The 14,442-nt window shown below is 39.5% G+C and overlaps 1 protein-coding gene across 1 annotated transcript in view; it reads left to right on the top strand.

Annotated features, from left to right (window-relative positions):
• Positions 1-13,606, top strand: part of sh3bp4 (SH3-domain binding protein 4) — a 35,627-nt gene extending 22,021 nt beyond the window's left edge. The window contains exons 4-5 of the mRNA XM_010879957.4: positions 8,323-8,511; positions 11,668-13,606. Coding sequence (XP_010878259.1) covers positions 8,323-8,511; positions 11,668-11,892 — 414 coding nt within the window. The 3' untranslated portion in view covers positions 11,893-13,606. The remainder of the gene's footprint in view (positions 1-8,322; positions 8,512-11,667) is intronic.
• Positions 13,607-14,442: the final 836 nt, after the last annotated feature.

Raw genomic sequence — 14,442 nt, 5'->3', positions numbered from 1 at the left:
ATAAAGGATTGACTAGACACACTATGTTGTGTTTTGTCTGTCTGATTTTATGTAATACCAAATAGAAAGATCTCAATATGCTGTGAGATGGAGTTTCTCAGTCATATTGTGTCAGACTTTCCTCTAAATCCTTCACTAACAATAAACTCTGCTTGTATCAACTCCAGTTATAGGATAAGAGGTCTGTGTAATGAGCGTGTCATTTGGCGTCTGATGGACATGGGCCTGGACATGTCTCCAAGGAGGATCATGGCCCACAGATGTTTCCTCTCTCATTGTTAGCAAGCCAAACAGAAGCAAGTAGTTATGGACGACAAGGCGCCTACGCTCCACACAACCTTTGCCTGTCCAATTCTGATAACCCCTGTACCTCACCTCTGTTATGACCAGACAACGGTGCTGCCTGGTGGTGTTGGGGCATGAACTGGAGGTCAGTGAGTGTGCATTGTTGAACACTTTTAATATGCACTCTGAAGTACCATTTCACCGATTTCCATTCTTCAAATAGGATAAAAATAAAATTGGAATATGCTCTGAACTGCGTAGTTTGGCACCCCATTGTATCCTGTGCTAAGAGTGGTTTAATTCTCAAACATAACAGTCACACAAGTCTTTCAAACCCCTCCTGAGGCCCAATCCTTATCTTAGTCTTGAATTATTTACAGAGAATGAGAGATCTCTGCAGCTGATATCACACGGGAGTAATAATAGCAGTCTATTTCTGGAAAACAACTATGAAAGTGGGAAGTGGTGATCGTTTAAGCAATATGCTCTGTGCGTTGTCCTTTTTGTACACAACTTCAATTTTGTACAGCCTCCCTACACCCATCTTCTGTTCATAACTTCCTGATCAACCCTCTCCTTCCTCTAGCATATCTCACTTTCTTTGGAGAGTTGAGATGTTGATTGTTTGTTTCAATCTCCTGTCATTCTGGGTAGAATGGAAGGGGTTCATGCAGAGGTCAGAGACTCATAAACAGAACACAGTTTTAATCTCAGCTCAGCAGACTCATATTTTTGTTGAAGTTACTAACTACCAAGTCATTCATTTGAATATATGTTTCCATAACAGAATAAAATAGAAGTTGAACGGAAAAGGTACAACTGAGTAGATTGAGAGCATTAAAACTTAAATAGGCCTACATTACTGTGAGTAGCTGAGATATGAAAATAAGTAATTTACATGGAGATGGAGATGTCAGGTGAGATGACAGAAGTGAGGTGGAAAATATGTTAATACACAACACATGAGTAATAAAAGAATATCACAAAATAAGGCCAAGACATAACCTACTGCTATTGATAAAAATCATCATAATCCTCAAATGAACCCAGTTCTCAACCTGCCATTGACCACTTTGAGCTATCTAACTATCAAGTACTTATATACAATTTCTCAACATTTTATTTTCATTGTAGTGCTTTAGCTGACATTTAGCAGATCAACTTATGTACAGTTTCCTGTAAAGTTTTTGGATAAATTAACAACTGATCAAATGAACAAAAATGTAATTTTTGTTTACCAGATTGATGTTACACTATGAATTTGACCTTTAATTGAGTGAAAATTGTGAAAATACACAATCAATTAACACTATACACTCACCTAAAGGATTATTATTAATGAATTCTCATTAATGCAATTATTTAATCAACCAATCACATGGCAGTTGCTTCAATGCATTTAGGGGTGTGAAGCCACAACACGCACAACCTTGATGCGGATGGGCTACAACAGCAGAAGACCCCACCGGGTACCACTCATCTCCACTACAAATAGAAAAAAGAGGCTACAATTTGCACAAGCTCACCAAAATTGGACAGTTGAAGACTGTCTCGATTTCTGTTGAGACATTCAGATGGTAGAGTCAGAATTTGGCGTAAACAGAATGAGAACATGGATCCATCATGCCTTGTTACCACTGTGCAGGCTGGTGGTGGTGGTGGTGTAATGGTGTGGGGGATGTTTTCTTGGCACACTTTAGGCCCCTTAGTGCCAATTGGGCATCGTTTAAATGCCACGGCCTACCTGAGCATTGTTTCTGACCATGTCCATCCCTTTATGACCACCATGTACCCATCCTCTGATGGCTACTTCCAGCAGGATAATACACCATGTCACAAAGCTCAAATCATTTCAAATTGGTTTCTTGAACATGACAATGAGTTCACTGTACTGAAATGGCCCCCACAGCCACCAGATCTCAACCCAATAGAGCATCTTTGGGATGTGGTGGAACGGGAGCTTTGTGCCCTGGATGTGCATCCCACAAATCTCCATCAACTGCAAGATTCTATCCTATCAATATGGGCCAACATTTCTAAAGAATGCTTTCAGCACCTTGTTGAATCAATGACACGTAGAATTAAGGCAGTTCTGAAGGCGAAAGGGGGTCAAACACAGTATTAGTATGGTGTTCCTAAAAATCCTTTAGGTGAGTGTATATTGTTGCTCCAGAATTATTGACACCCCTGCATTTAGTATACAAAATCTCTCCAGATCCTTCAGATCGCTTGGTCCCTGCTTGGGGGCTCTATTTTCAGCTCACCCTACTGGTTTACACTGTGATTTAGGTCAATTGACTGCGATGGCCATTGCTTAATCCTATGGTCTGTGAATAATTTTTGAGCTATGCTTTCAGATTGCTGGGAGATCCAGCAATTTTCGAAGTTAAACAACCCCACAACATCACAGATTCACTACCATACTTCAGCGGATTTTAGGTTATTTTCTGCCTGAGCATAACTGTTTTTACACCAAACCCACCATTGGTGTTTGTTGCCAAAAATTTTACGTAATCGATTTAAAATGAAAAATAACAGTTATGGTTAATGATTAAGGTTTATTTTGGGTGAAGGTTAGGCATCACAGTACTGAGGTTAGGGTTAGGATGAAGGTTAAGCATAAGGTTACAATGACTGCAAAACGCCAGTCTGAACGACACAATTCTTCAACAAAAAGGTCTTGTCTCTCACTTAAATTAAACTTGCAAAGACAGAAAAACGGCTCTGCAGAGTGTTCCCAGCTAAAAAATGTTGCTTCTCAATGGAATCAAACTTACAATCATCGGACTAAAACCAGAACGCCCTAGCAATCAGCCACTCTAACTAACTATGAATACATTCATAACTAGCCCTAGTGGATTGGTCCCGACAATGAACAGCACTTCTCATATGTTGACACTGAACGTAACCGCAAGTCATTAAGGCAAAATGGCATTGGGATATGTTGGTATTTAACATAACAGCATGGCTGATATTTTCTACTGAATGCAATCACATTTTCCAAAATAGATACATGCATGTCATTCCTGTGGTGATGCTTTGCTTTTGTCTCATTTCATTTATTATTCTCTGGCCTTTTCCATGTAGTTGGATGACTAAGGGACTTTAGCCAGCACGTCACCTTATATTTATACTCCACTTGAACAGGATGACATGGATGACCACTTAACAGTTCACAAAGACTCAGATGAATTTTAAAATGTAAAATCGTAAGCATTTTACATATATCAATTTGATTTTGTTCATAATAAGTTGTAGGGGTACCACTGATTCTGACACGGATGTTTTTGAATACAAGCAATATTTCTTGACAATAAATTTTTTCCCTTGAATAATTTAAATTCAGGTTAGATTCAGTTGTTTACAATTGTTGTACTCATAATGAATTGGATGCTATGGATGAGTTGGTGGCCATGATGGTATTAGGGCCAGATTGGAAGCACTTAGGAAGTGTCATGGAATCGTTAGTGACCAGAGTTAGGACACATGTTTAATTTCCTATTTCCCCTACTGGCCCTCCAACACCATTTCCAGCCGCATCTGCCCCTCCTACCAGGAACTGACCCTGCTTAGCTTCAGCTGTCCCACCAGGAACCAACCAGGAATTCCCCTGCTTAGCTTCAGAGACAAGCCAGCAGTAGGGTGCGGGGTATTTAGCTGCTGGAAGGCTTCTAATGACTATAATACAATGGAGTTTTACACTGTGGAAAAAGACAGATAAAGCAGAGATGACCACCCTTCTCCTCCACCTGCCATACATATTAAAATAAATATGTGTGTGATTTTAATGTTTAATTGAACATTTTAAGTGCTCAGTCATATGGCATTGCTTTAAAAAAATATATTTACTTGTTGTTTTACCCCTGTATCCTGGTAATAGCTATGAAGAAGTTATTTTACGTAAAGAATGCAGACCATATTCAAGTGTTTTATTTGCATTTTACAGAGGCAATGGTTTTGTGCCTCTGTGCCTCTATCCCACTTTATATACAATCATCTTGACACTCTTATCAAGGCTTTACCGTTTTTTTTGTTTTTTTTACATCCATGGCTGTTGTAAAAGTGATGGGGGAAAAAATCTTGGATGAAGATACCTCTGCTTTTCACAACAAGTTGTTTTCTATGAAGTGTTATTTAACTAAAATGGTTGTTGATTTGACAATGATGTGATCGTTATGCTGAAATACATTTCTTAAACATGGAAGTGCCATTTTTAGATCTGTTCCATTTTTAGATTGCTTTTCCAATGAACATGCTTTTTTTCATAAACATTGCTGAAGACAAGGGCATAGAACCAAAACTAATATTTTTCCTTCAAAGTAGCATAAATTATATTGTTAAGTTTATATTGCAACTGAATCATGTTTTCCAACTACAAAAATAAAGTGTAGCTGCTGGATAAAGATTGTCTGGATTTTCAAGACTGCATGAGAAATAACAAAGAATGGAAGTTGAAATGCTAAGGGCATGAGATTTAAAAGTGCAATTTGTGATTTATACACTTTGATTTGCGAACAAAATCATGACCCAAAAATCTTTATTATCATGGGTTTTCAATATGTTACTTTCTGGTCAGCACAGACTTTTATTCCCAATTACTGAGTAGGTGGTTATGAAAATTATCATTTGTCAACCAGATGTCCTCAGACCCCAACAACAGAGGCAATGTGTGTGTGTGTGTGTGTGTGTGTGTGTGTGTGTGTGGGCCTGCATGTGTGTCCAACTCCCCACATGTGTCCTGTGACATCAGTCTTACTGGATTGGTGTCAAATTACCTACTCTGTAACTTTCAAAATTAAAGATAAGCTTCTCTCTTTGGCCTTCTCTCCATTCAACCTCTGTAGGTTTCAGTAAGTACCCTTATGCAGTTTTAAGCTTACTTAAAATTTTCATGACAGTAATGTCACAATGGACAGTAAGATCTTCGGGATGGGGCTGAAATTCTCTTGAGGAAAAAGTTGGCTGTTGTATTTAATAAATCCATATAAATATTAGGAATTATGGGACTATTTCAGAAAATGTTTGTATATGACAAACATAATTACAGGTATGTATTTTTTAAATGTAAATGTATCAAAGTATCAACTATTGGATACTCACTGTTGCTACTAGCAAACACGCTAACATTACTCAATTCGAATTGAATGGGCTTTAGGTCAGTTATATTATTGATTCCCTCAGCTTTTTCAGTTTAAAATTCGGTATGCCATTTGTACTGTGTATTTATAAAATGTACAACCAAAAAAAATATTCTGTGATGTTGCAGAACTTCAAATTCAATTGTGGGTTGGTCTTTGGCTTGAAGCTGTGTAAATGGCACAGCAGCATGGATTGGGACCATTCTCCATTATCAAACAGTTATTATGGGACTAGCCCAGAAAATTGTTTATTTTAACAGAAGCACAATGTGATGGCACTGAGTCATGTACTAAATGCACTGTGCTCCTCTAGTAGGTGGCAAGTGCATGTTGGTTGAGGACCATCATAATGCAATAGAAGAAGTAGCTAGCAGGCTACTATACATGCCTGCTGAGAATTGCTTTCTAGCATTTCCATTAGCGTCACTGCAAGGGAAGGCAACACCGCTTGCTTTACTGTGACGTTGTAAGAGCTATCAACAGGCAGCCTGCCTGAAGGATGCTTTGTACTGGGGGCTAACTAACTAGATTTCTCCCAGTGAAGTACAGAAATGTTGTCTAGGGTGGTCCAGCAATCTAATCCGCTGCCTCAGGTGCACGGGTACTGCTGCAGAAAGAGTTGAAATCTAACCCCCCCAAAAAATTTATTAACAAGATTATTCATGATCTTTTTTGATCTCTAACTTAAGTTAATCAAATCACAATATATGACTTGTGAAGAGCATATAACATTATTAACACAGCATCTCGTGTGGTCAGTGTTTAATTCGGCTGCTATTATATTTTGGGATCATTAACTCTCCCACATTCATCAAAGCAAACATGCCCCCCAACAATGGTCATACCCTTAGTAAATTGTAAATTGTCATTTCTGGATTTCCGTTGTCCTCATATTCTCTTGAAATTCTCATCGGCAGCCATCTCAGGTCAGCACCAAGTAACAGTGAAAGGGAGGTTTTAGGCACAGATTACCCTGCAATTAGACTGGAGCTTGCAGTGTTAGCAGTGTGAGAAGAACATAAAGGCGCAGGGGAACAGATAATAATGGAATGGACTTATTGGCTGTGTCAGTGCTTCATTCATCTGTCTGTTCTAACACAGGCAGAGATGTTTTTAATATAAAGGTATGTTAAAAATTATATGGGAGGAGTTAAACTCTCAAATAAAAAATTTGGTCACTAACATGAGTTCTTGTATTGTTCCTGAAAGGTTCCTTAATGAAACAGTATAGGTTTGTGGTCACAAGGGTCTTTTGTCTAATTCCTCAAGACTTTAGGTTTGTGATTGCAAGAAAACTGTATCATACTGTAGGTCAACACTGAAAGTACCGCTTTGTGTGCAAAGTCAACTTTACTGGTTCTGTATGTGGGGCATTGTTGTGTTTCTGTGAGACGGCACGATTCCTGGCTGTGTCAGGAACTAGTTAGAGGTAACTTAGGAAATGCTCTTCTTGATTCCAGCAGGGATTTCCTGTTGCTGTTGTTCAAGAGAGGAAGCAGGTGCTGGTCTCATTCCTTATCTCTCCTATAGGACTCTTCCCCTCGACAACATCCAAAAATGCACTTAGAAATACACCCATTTGGAACAGAATCCTACATTACATGTCCTTTTTAGTTGGTCTGAATACATAGTCTGCTTAGTTCCTTAAATGTGAATGCAATCTAGGAAGGATGGGCAGAAGTGGCAACCTACTTTGCTATTTGACTCTGATCTTGGTTGAAACACTGCATTATGGGCTAAATGGTAGCAAGCTGAGAGCCTGGATCTCTTCCTTAATCTCATCCTCTTCTCTGTAACCCGTCTCTCTACTGCGTGAGAGAGAGGGCCTGGCTGTATTCCCCTTGCCACCGACAGCATTCCTTTTCTGTCTCCCCCGCATCCACCTCCTGACCCCCCCACCCTGCCCCTTTCCTGTCATTCCATGCATTCCTGCCCATAGAACTAAAACCCAAATCAGAGCTTTAGTTGGCAGTACTTTGAAGTTCCATTTATTCTCCCTTGCTCTGTGTCTCTTAGTTAAAGAACGGCTCAGTCGTTGTAAGGTATGGCTCTTAGGTGATTTGCATGTGCTTATTCATTGGCATTTTACTTTGCAAATGAACTTGTGCTGCACTTTAGTCCTGCCCTGAGATTTCCTTTGCCTGAGGCTGTGCTGTGTGAAAACATATTCCAAAGAGTTTTCAGTTTCCATAAGCACAGGCTTAGTTGTTTCACCACCACTAACAAAACAAATAAGGTTAAAGGGTGAAGGGTTTATCTGGGCAATACTCCAAACAGATTAGATACATAATACAGAACCGTTTGCCACAGTAGTCTAATGTCTCTGTTTTAAGCTGTGCTCCATACTGGCACGTAGTCCCCTGCTCTGCTCCCCTGCCTATCGCTGAGTTTATCAAACAGGAACCGCTTTCCTCCTAGCCAAGCAGCAAAGCTGGGCTAGCTAGCTGAAGCCTGAGGTTGAAGCATGTACAGCTTTGAGTGCTGTAGCACTTCTGATGAAGTCAAGCTAAAAGGTTGAGTTCCCATTTGGCCCTCAAGAATCATCTGAAAATTATACCAACCTGAGATAATGGAGAAGAGGATGTTAGGGAAGTATAACGTTGTCTTTGGCTTGTTGTTTATTTTGTAAGATGTAACCTGAGATTGCCTTCTAGGCTTGGTCTGTGGTGTAGCTAATGCCTATTCTTTAGCCTAGAGGACTATATTGTTTTGTGTGATTTCTATCATACACATGTAAAGTATAAAGTCACAAAGTTATCATCATGTTCTTGTGTGGCAGGTTTTGTCTAAATCCTTCTCTAACAAATCTCTTTATTTAAATTTTTCTGTTTTTGTTCAGTCCAATGTGTGTAGTATGTAATTTTGCCCTGACCAATCACACTCTCAACCTTCCTCTCAGGCTTTGCTGAAGATGGACTGCCAGGGCCTGGTGGCCAGGCTGGTGATGGACTTTGTCCTGCTGACCACGGCAGTGGAGGTCGCTGGGAGATGGAGGGAGCTGGCTGAGAGGCTGGCCAAGGTATCCCGTCTGCAGATGGAGGCATATGAGGCACCACACCGAGACAAAAACGGAGTAGTGGACAACGAGGTGAGACAGATCTGGTCTGATACAAAATACCTCTTATGCCCTATTGGTAGTTGCATGTATATAAAAATATTTTATTTTGGCTGTTTACCAAAATATATTCAGGTTTCAGTTAAATAATGAATATAGGCTTAAAGTCTTTCAGCTTTAATTTCAAGGTATTCACATCCAAATTGGAGGAAGGGTTTATGAATTACAGCTCTTTAATATGTAGCCCCCTCTTTTACAAGGGACCAAAAGTCATTGGAAAATTTACTCAAAAGCTGTTTCATGGACAGGTGTAGGATATGTGGAAATTAAGCAGGTAATGTCAGGAGTTGATTCTAGGTCTGGCATTAGCATTTGGAAGCTGTTGCTGTGAACCCACAACATGTGGTCAAAGGAGCTCTCAATGCAAGTGAAACAGGCCATCCTTAGGCTGCTAAAATGTTTTATAATAAGAGAGATAGCAGGAACATTAGGAGTGGCCAAATCAACAGTTTAGTACGTCCTGAGAAACACACTGAACACACTGATAAGCTCTGAACCACAAAAAGGCCTGGACATCCATGAAAGACAACATTAATAATCACTTCGCAACATGGCATGCAATAACATGCAAATTAATTACTTAAAAATGGGATTTTCTTGATTTTTGTTTTAGATTCCGTCACTCACAGTTGAAGAGTACCTATTATAAAAATTACAGACTTCTTCATGCTTTGTAAGTGGGAAAACCTGCAAAATCGGCAGAGTATCAAATACTTGTTCTCCCCACTATACATCCTGCTACGGTACAGATATTGTGAATTGTTAATACACCTTTGTCATGGTTTTGTATATATTTGTCAATTTACCCAAAACGTTGAACATTATGTAGTTTGCTTGAAATAGCAAATGCAAAACGACACCTGAATAGCCTATCAGAGAGCAGGTATAAGTCTATGCCACTGCATTCACATTCAGGCACATGGCCACTAAAAACATTATTCACATAAGATGAGTCGGCCTGAACCGATCAAGTCAGTCAAGGAAAATAGAACACAATCCCTTATCGTTTAAATGGGGAAACACATTGCTGCTATTGCCTCATTTGCTCTGTAACAGTGTGCAAAATAATTTGCACCTAATGTCATGCGGTATACTACACTAGTTTACACGTGTACAAAAGCAGTTCAATCCAATCTCTGTGTCACCTTGTATGCATAGATTTCAAAATAACCAAGGGTGAACAAGAGTCTCAGATTGGATTATTTAATTCCTCCCACCATGCCATGCAGTTGTACAACAGCATGGCATGATGGAGGAATTAAATAATCAGAATTGATTCATGTGGAACTGTTCTGCATTTCAAATGAAGATGTACAATTTTGTTCACTGTAATTGTTGCGGTTGTTTCTCCCAGAAACCATTGATTTTAATATGATGCGTGGTGAAATCATACTTTAAGGTACATGACAGTCCCAAATATGTATCCTGGCTACAGGCAACCACAAGTGAATGTGTGCAACTTCAAAAATCACAGTTATTTTCATATTTTGGGAAGGTTTTTAAAAAGCAATAAGGCACAAAAGTCAGTGCTGTATTGTGAATAAAGCCACAGGAAATGGGTTGACTGGCCCTACGGGCTGAACAATACCATTTACATGTGACTGTATTCATTATACGGTACTGCCTTTTGTGACTTATTGCTTAAATAGAGGGTTAAGCATTTAGAGATGAGTTAGAGTTCCCAAAATAATTATCATTACTGGATCCCTAATTAGTCTCTAAAAAAAAATGCTGACTGCGTTAATCTTATAACCCAGCCATCTCCCATTTGTGTTTACTTTGTGAGTTTAAATGTGTGTGATGCAATTTAATAAAAGATGGCAGCGTTTTCAGGTAGATGCTTGTCTGTGCCTGACAACATTGCAGGGCATTATACAGTTGGATTGTTCTCCAGTGAGTGCACAAGTTAGCCACATTCTGGGAAGCACACATTTTTCCTCAACCTAATTTATATTCTGATCAATATCAAATTATATAAGAAAGAAATATCATATATTTGCCATATAACAGCCCTAAGTTATGGTCATGGTTCTTTGTCTGCCATTCACATATTAATCTAAAACCATCAGGCCATATACGGATCACAAGACATACAGTTAGGTCTGGAAATATTTGGACACAACTGAGATGCAATTGAAGTGCAGACTTTCATCTTTATTTCAAAGAGTTGAACAAACATATTGTATGAAACGTTCAGGAATTGCAACCATTTTCATACACAGTCCCCTTATTTCAGGGGCTCAAATTAAATTGGACAAATTAACACGATCATAAATAAAATGTACATTTTTCATACTTTGCCAAGAATCCTTTGCAAGCAATGACTGCTTGAAGTCTGGAACGCATGGACATCACCAAACGCTGGGTTTCCTACTTTGTGATGCTTTGCCAGGCCTTTACTGCAACTGTCTTCAGTTGTTGTTTGTTCATGGGTCTTTCTGCCATAAGATTCATCTTCAGCAAGTGAGATACATGCTCGATCGAGTTGAGATCAGGTGACTGACCCGGCCATTGCAGAATATTCCACTTCTTTGCCTTAAAACATCCTGGATGACTTTGTTTTGGGTCATTGTCCATCTGTAAAGTGAATCAACTTCGCTGAATTTGGCTGATTCTGAGCAGACAATACATCCCTATACACTTCAGAATTCATCTGGCTGCTTCTGTCTTCTGTGTCAGATGGCTTCCAATGACCCAGTGTTGTTGGAAGCCATGTACAGTGGGGAGAACAAGTATTTGATACTCTGCCGATTTTGCAGGTTTTCCCACTTACAAAGCATGTAGAAGTCTGTAATTTTTATCATAGGTACTCTTCAACAAAAATCAAGAAAATCACATTGTTTGATTTTTAAGTAATGAATTTGCATTTTATGCAATACACTCTACATGCTTTGTAAGTGGGAATACCTACAATATTGGCAGTGTATCAAATACACTTGTTCTCCCCACTGTATATGTTCCTGTCAAATGCCCCCCTGCATTGTCCCAGCCTTCATATCTGGCTGTGTGTAATATGTAAGCCGAAGACATAATCATGACCATAGGAACATCAGAAGTCGTCTGTTATCTGTTGTCAGTTCAGTGTTGTCCCTTCGATCATCACCTCTTTCTTCCTTTCTCCCTGTGTAGGCCATGTGGAAGCCAGCCTACGACTTCCTGCTGACATGGGCGGCACAGATTGGGGACAGCTACCGGGACGTGATCCAGGAGCTGCACATGGGCCTGGACAAGATGAAGAGCCCCATCACCAAGCGTTGGAAACACCTGACAGGCACCCTCATCCTCGTCAACTGCCTGGATACACTCCGGAGCTCCGCCTTCAGCCCTGGCTCTCAGGACGACTGTGCCATCTAGATCTGGCCATCATCATCACTCATCTGGTGCAATCCGTCTACTCCCCTTTCATCTTCACTAACTGAAAAGCAGCATTTCTCTTTAGTGTAGATGAAGGAAAGAAGAGGAGGAAGCCACTTTATATTATAGTTATGTACCTAAAGACTCCACCTCTTGTGGTACTTTCTACATACATCATCATCCTAACCCCACAACTGACCTTGACAATAGGGATAATTTGCACAGGGAGAGGCTGCAAAACTATTATGTATTTTGAGATGGAACCGAATTACACAGACCAACTTTATTTTGACGAAGACTAAAGTGACTTGTGCACAGTGTTCTTTGATAGTTAATTAAAGTTCTAGGTTTTTTAATTAGTAAGTTTGTTCCATATATTGAAAGGCAAAAGTAATGTGGTTCATATACAAATTATTTTGTTTACTTGCATGATGTGCAAAAATGTACTAACTAGCAAGCAGTCGAGTTCTGACCCAGGTTTGATGAGTGTGGTATATATTGGATTTGTATTGATTGTGGTTTGCCACGTATAAAAGCTAGCTCGTTAGCTATGTAATTGCTTGATATTTGTTAGCCAGCCTTTGCCCTACTGGTATTGAGGATTTAAAGACACAGTCCACGTTCAGGGACCCGACTACTTAGTTTAGTACACCTTCATTTCTGGCCAAATGTATATAATGTAGCTAGTTATCTAGCTACGTAGCTTCGGACACGGCATCAGACTGTTTCCCTTCAGATGTGGCTGTGTTGAAAAATATTCCTGAGACCCAGTTAGTTATCGAATGGCCACCGATGTGACGTGTGGATGACCCACCAGAGGCAATGACAAACGTTATTGTTTTCGCTTCTCCCTTTTTCAACGTATTCCCTGTTGGTGTTGGAGATTTTGCACAAAAGCTGGTCGTCTGTCTGGTCCCACTGAGTCCGGCTTCCTCCGGAACTGCCTTCAGCCCATAACCCCCAGGAGGACTAGGCCACTAGACAGTGCCCCTAATTCCCCACCACGTATGGCCCTCAGCCAAACTACACAATGCCACATACTCTGTATTTACAAATACAATTTAAATCGTGGTTGTCTGAAATAGTATGTATTTTTTTTTACTCTAAACTTGGCACAGCCTTTTTAAAGACATTTTGACACCTTTTGTTCAGAATTTTGGAGTCAATCGAACGTCAAAAGAAGAAACCTTGTTCTTTGTTCTTGTCACGTGTGTCAAACAAGCTATATATAATGTTTATTTATAAATCTTGGAATTTCTAAGATCAAAGCCAACACTTATTGTTCAGGGTTTCCTCCATCAGTGTTCTGTTTTATTTTATCTCCTTTGTTAGGACATTTTTAAGGATGAAGTTTATAACTGTGCATATCTGATTTAATTATGTTATTTCATTTCAGGTCTTTCAGCTTCTTCCGTCAACTTTTTCACCTTCCTTTTAAAAGAAATCTCTGCCCTGCTGTTGTTTTTTATAATGTTTCTTTTAATATTTTGTACCAAAGGTTATCAGCAGTTAATATTGCTTTACGTATACATAGATGGCCTCATTCAACAAATTTTGTGGTGTTGAAGATTGTTAAATATTCCAGAAGTGTTGTGTCCTCATATGTGTTGTGTTCAGCGATGAGCACTGTGCTGCATCGGGCATCTGTTTCGTGACTGCATACTTCTATGGAGAAGAATATAAATAAAATGTAAATATTTATACACATTATTCATTATGCTGATTGGTGAATTATTGGATTCTTACAGCAGTAGCTCTAATTTGTCTTTGTGTCGGATTTGTTTGTTTTCTTGAATTTCATTTTCCAAGCACACAAATTTTGTTATGGGGGTTAAAAATTACAAGAAATGTCTAATCTGAGTGACAGGTTGCTATGTTTGGTTTTTAATCAGCATTCTGTTTGTGCAGACCACCCAACAACATCCAATAGAATACAACATAGCCTGGAACAAACAAGATGTAGTGGCACATAGGTACTCATCCTGGATTCTCTTTGTTTGTCTCCCTAACAGCCAACTGGCTGATACAGATGGAGTTGAGTTAAAGGAAGGTTGAAATCCACCAGAAGTAGACTCCCCTGAAAGAGAGGAGGTGGAAGAGATAGACATGAGGACATAACAGGAGGAGGGGGGATATTTAAGTTTGAGACTGGAACACCTCCAGCAGCAAGTTTGCTTATCTAACTTTCTGCTTTGCCAAGCATTACCATCACTCGATATGTCTGATGTCGAAAGCAACCGCCAAACCACGTACAGCTCCAACAAAATGGTTTCAATGGTGTCTGTCTCTGTGTGCCATAAAAGCGAGTAAGGCCTTAATTAAATACACAGATTAATGGAGGTGAGAAAAAAACACAAAAAAGGACTGGAATTAATTAGGACAGAATATGGGCAGGCATGCATCACAACCCTGTGTGGTGTGTGGGTAATGAGCTCCCCCCGGGCAGTGGCTGGGAAAACACAGCTTGGCATTTCATACATAACACAGGCAACTTTATGTATACACTTTCAAGATGTGTGTTCAGTTGTGGAATATATATACACTGTTGTG

The sequence above is a fragment of the Esox lucius genome, chromosome 16, assembly GCF_011004845.1.
Source record: "Esox lucius isolate fEsoLuc1 chromosome 16, fEsoLuc1.pri, whole genome shotgun sequence".
Lineage (NCBI taxonomy): Eukaryota > Metazoa > Chordata > Actinopteri > Esociformes > Esocidae > Esox > Esox lucius.
This window is presented reverse-complemented; position numbering and strand designations above follow the sequence as displayed.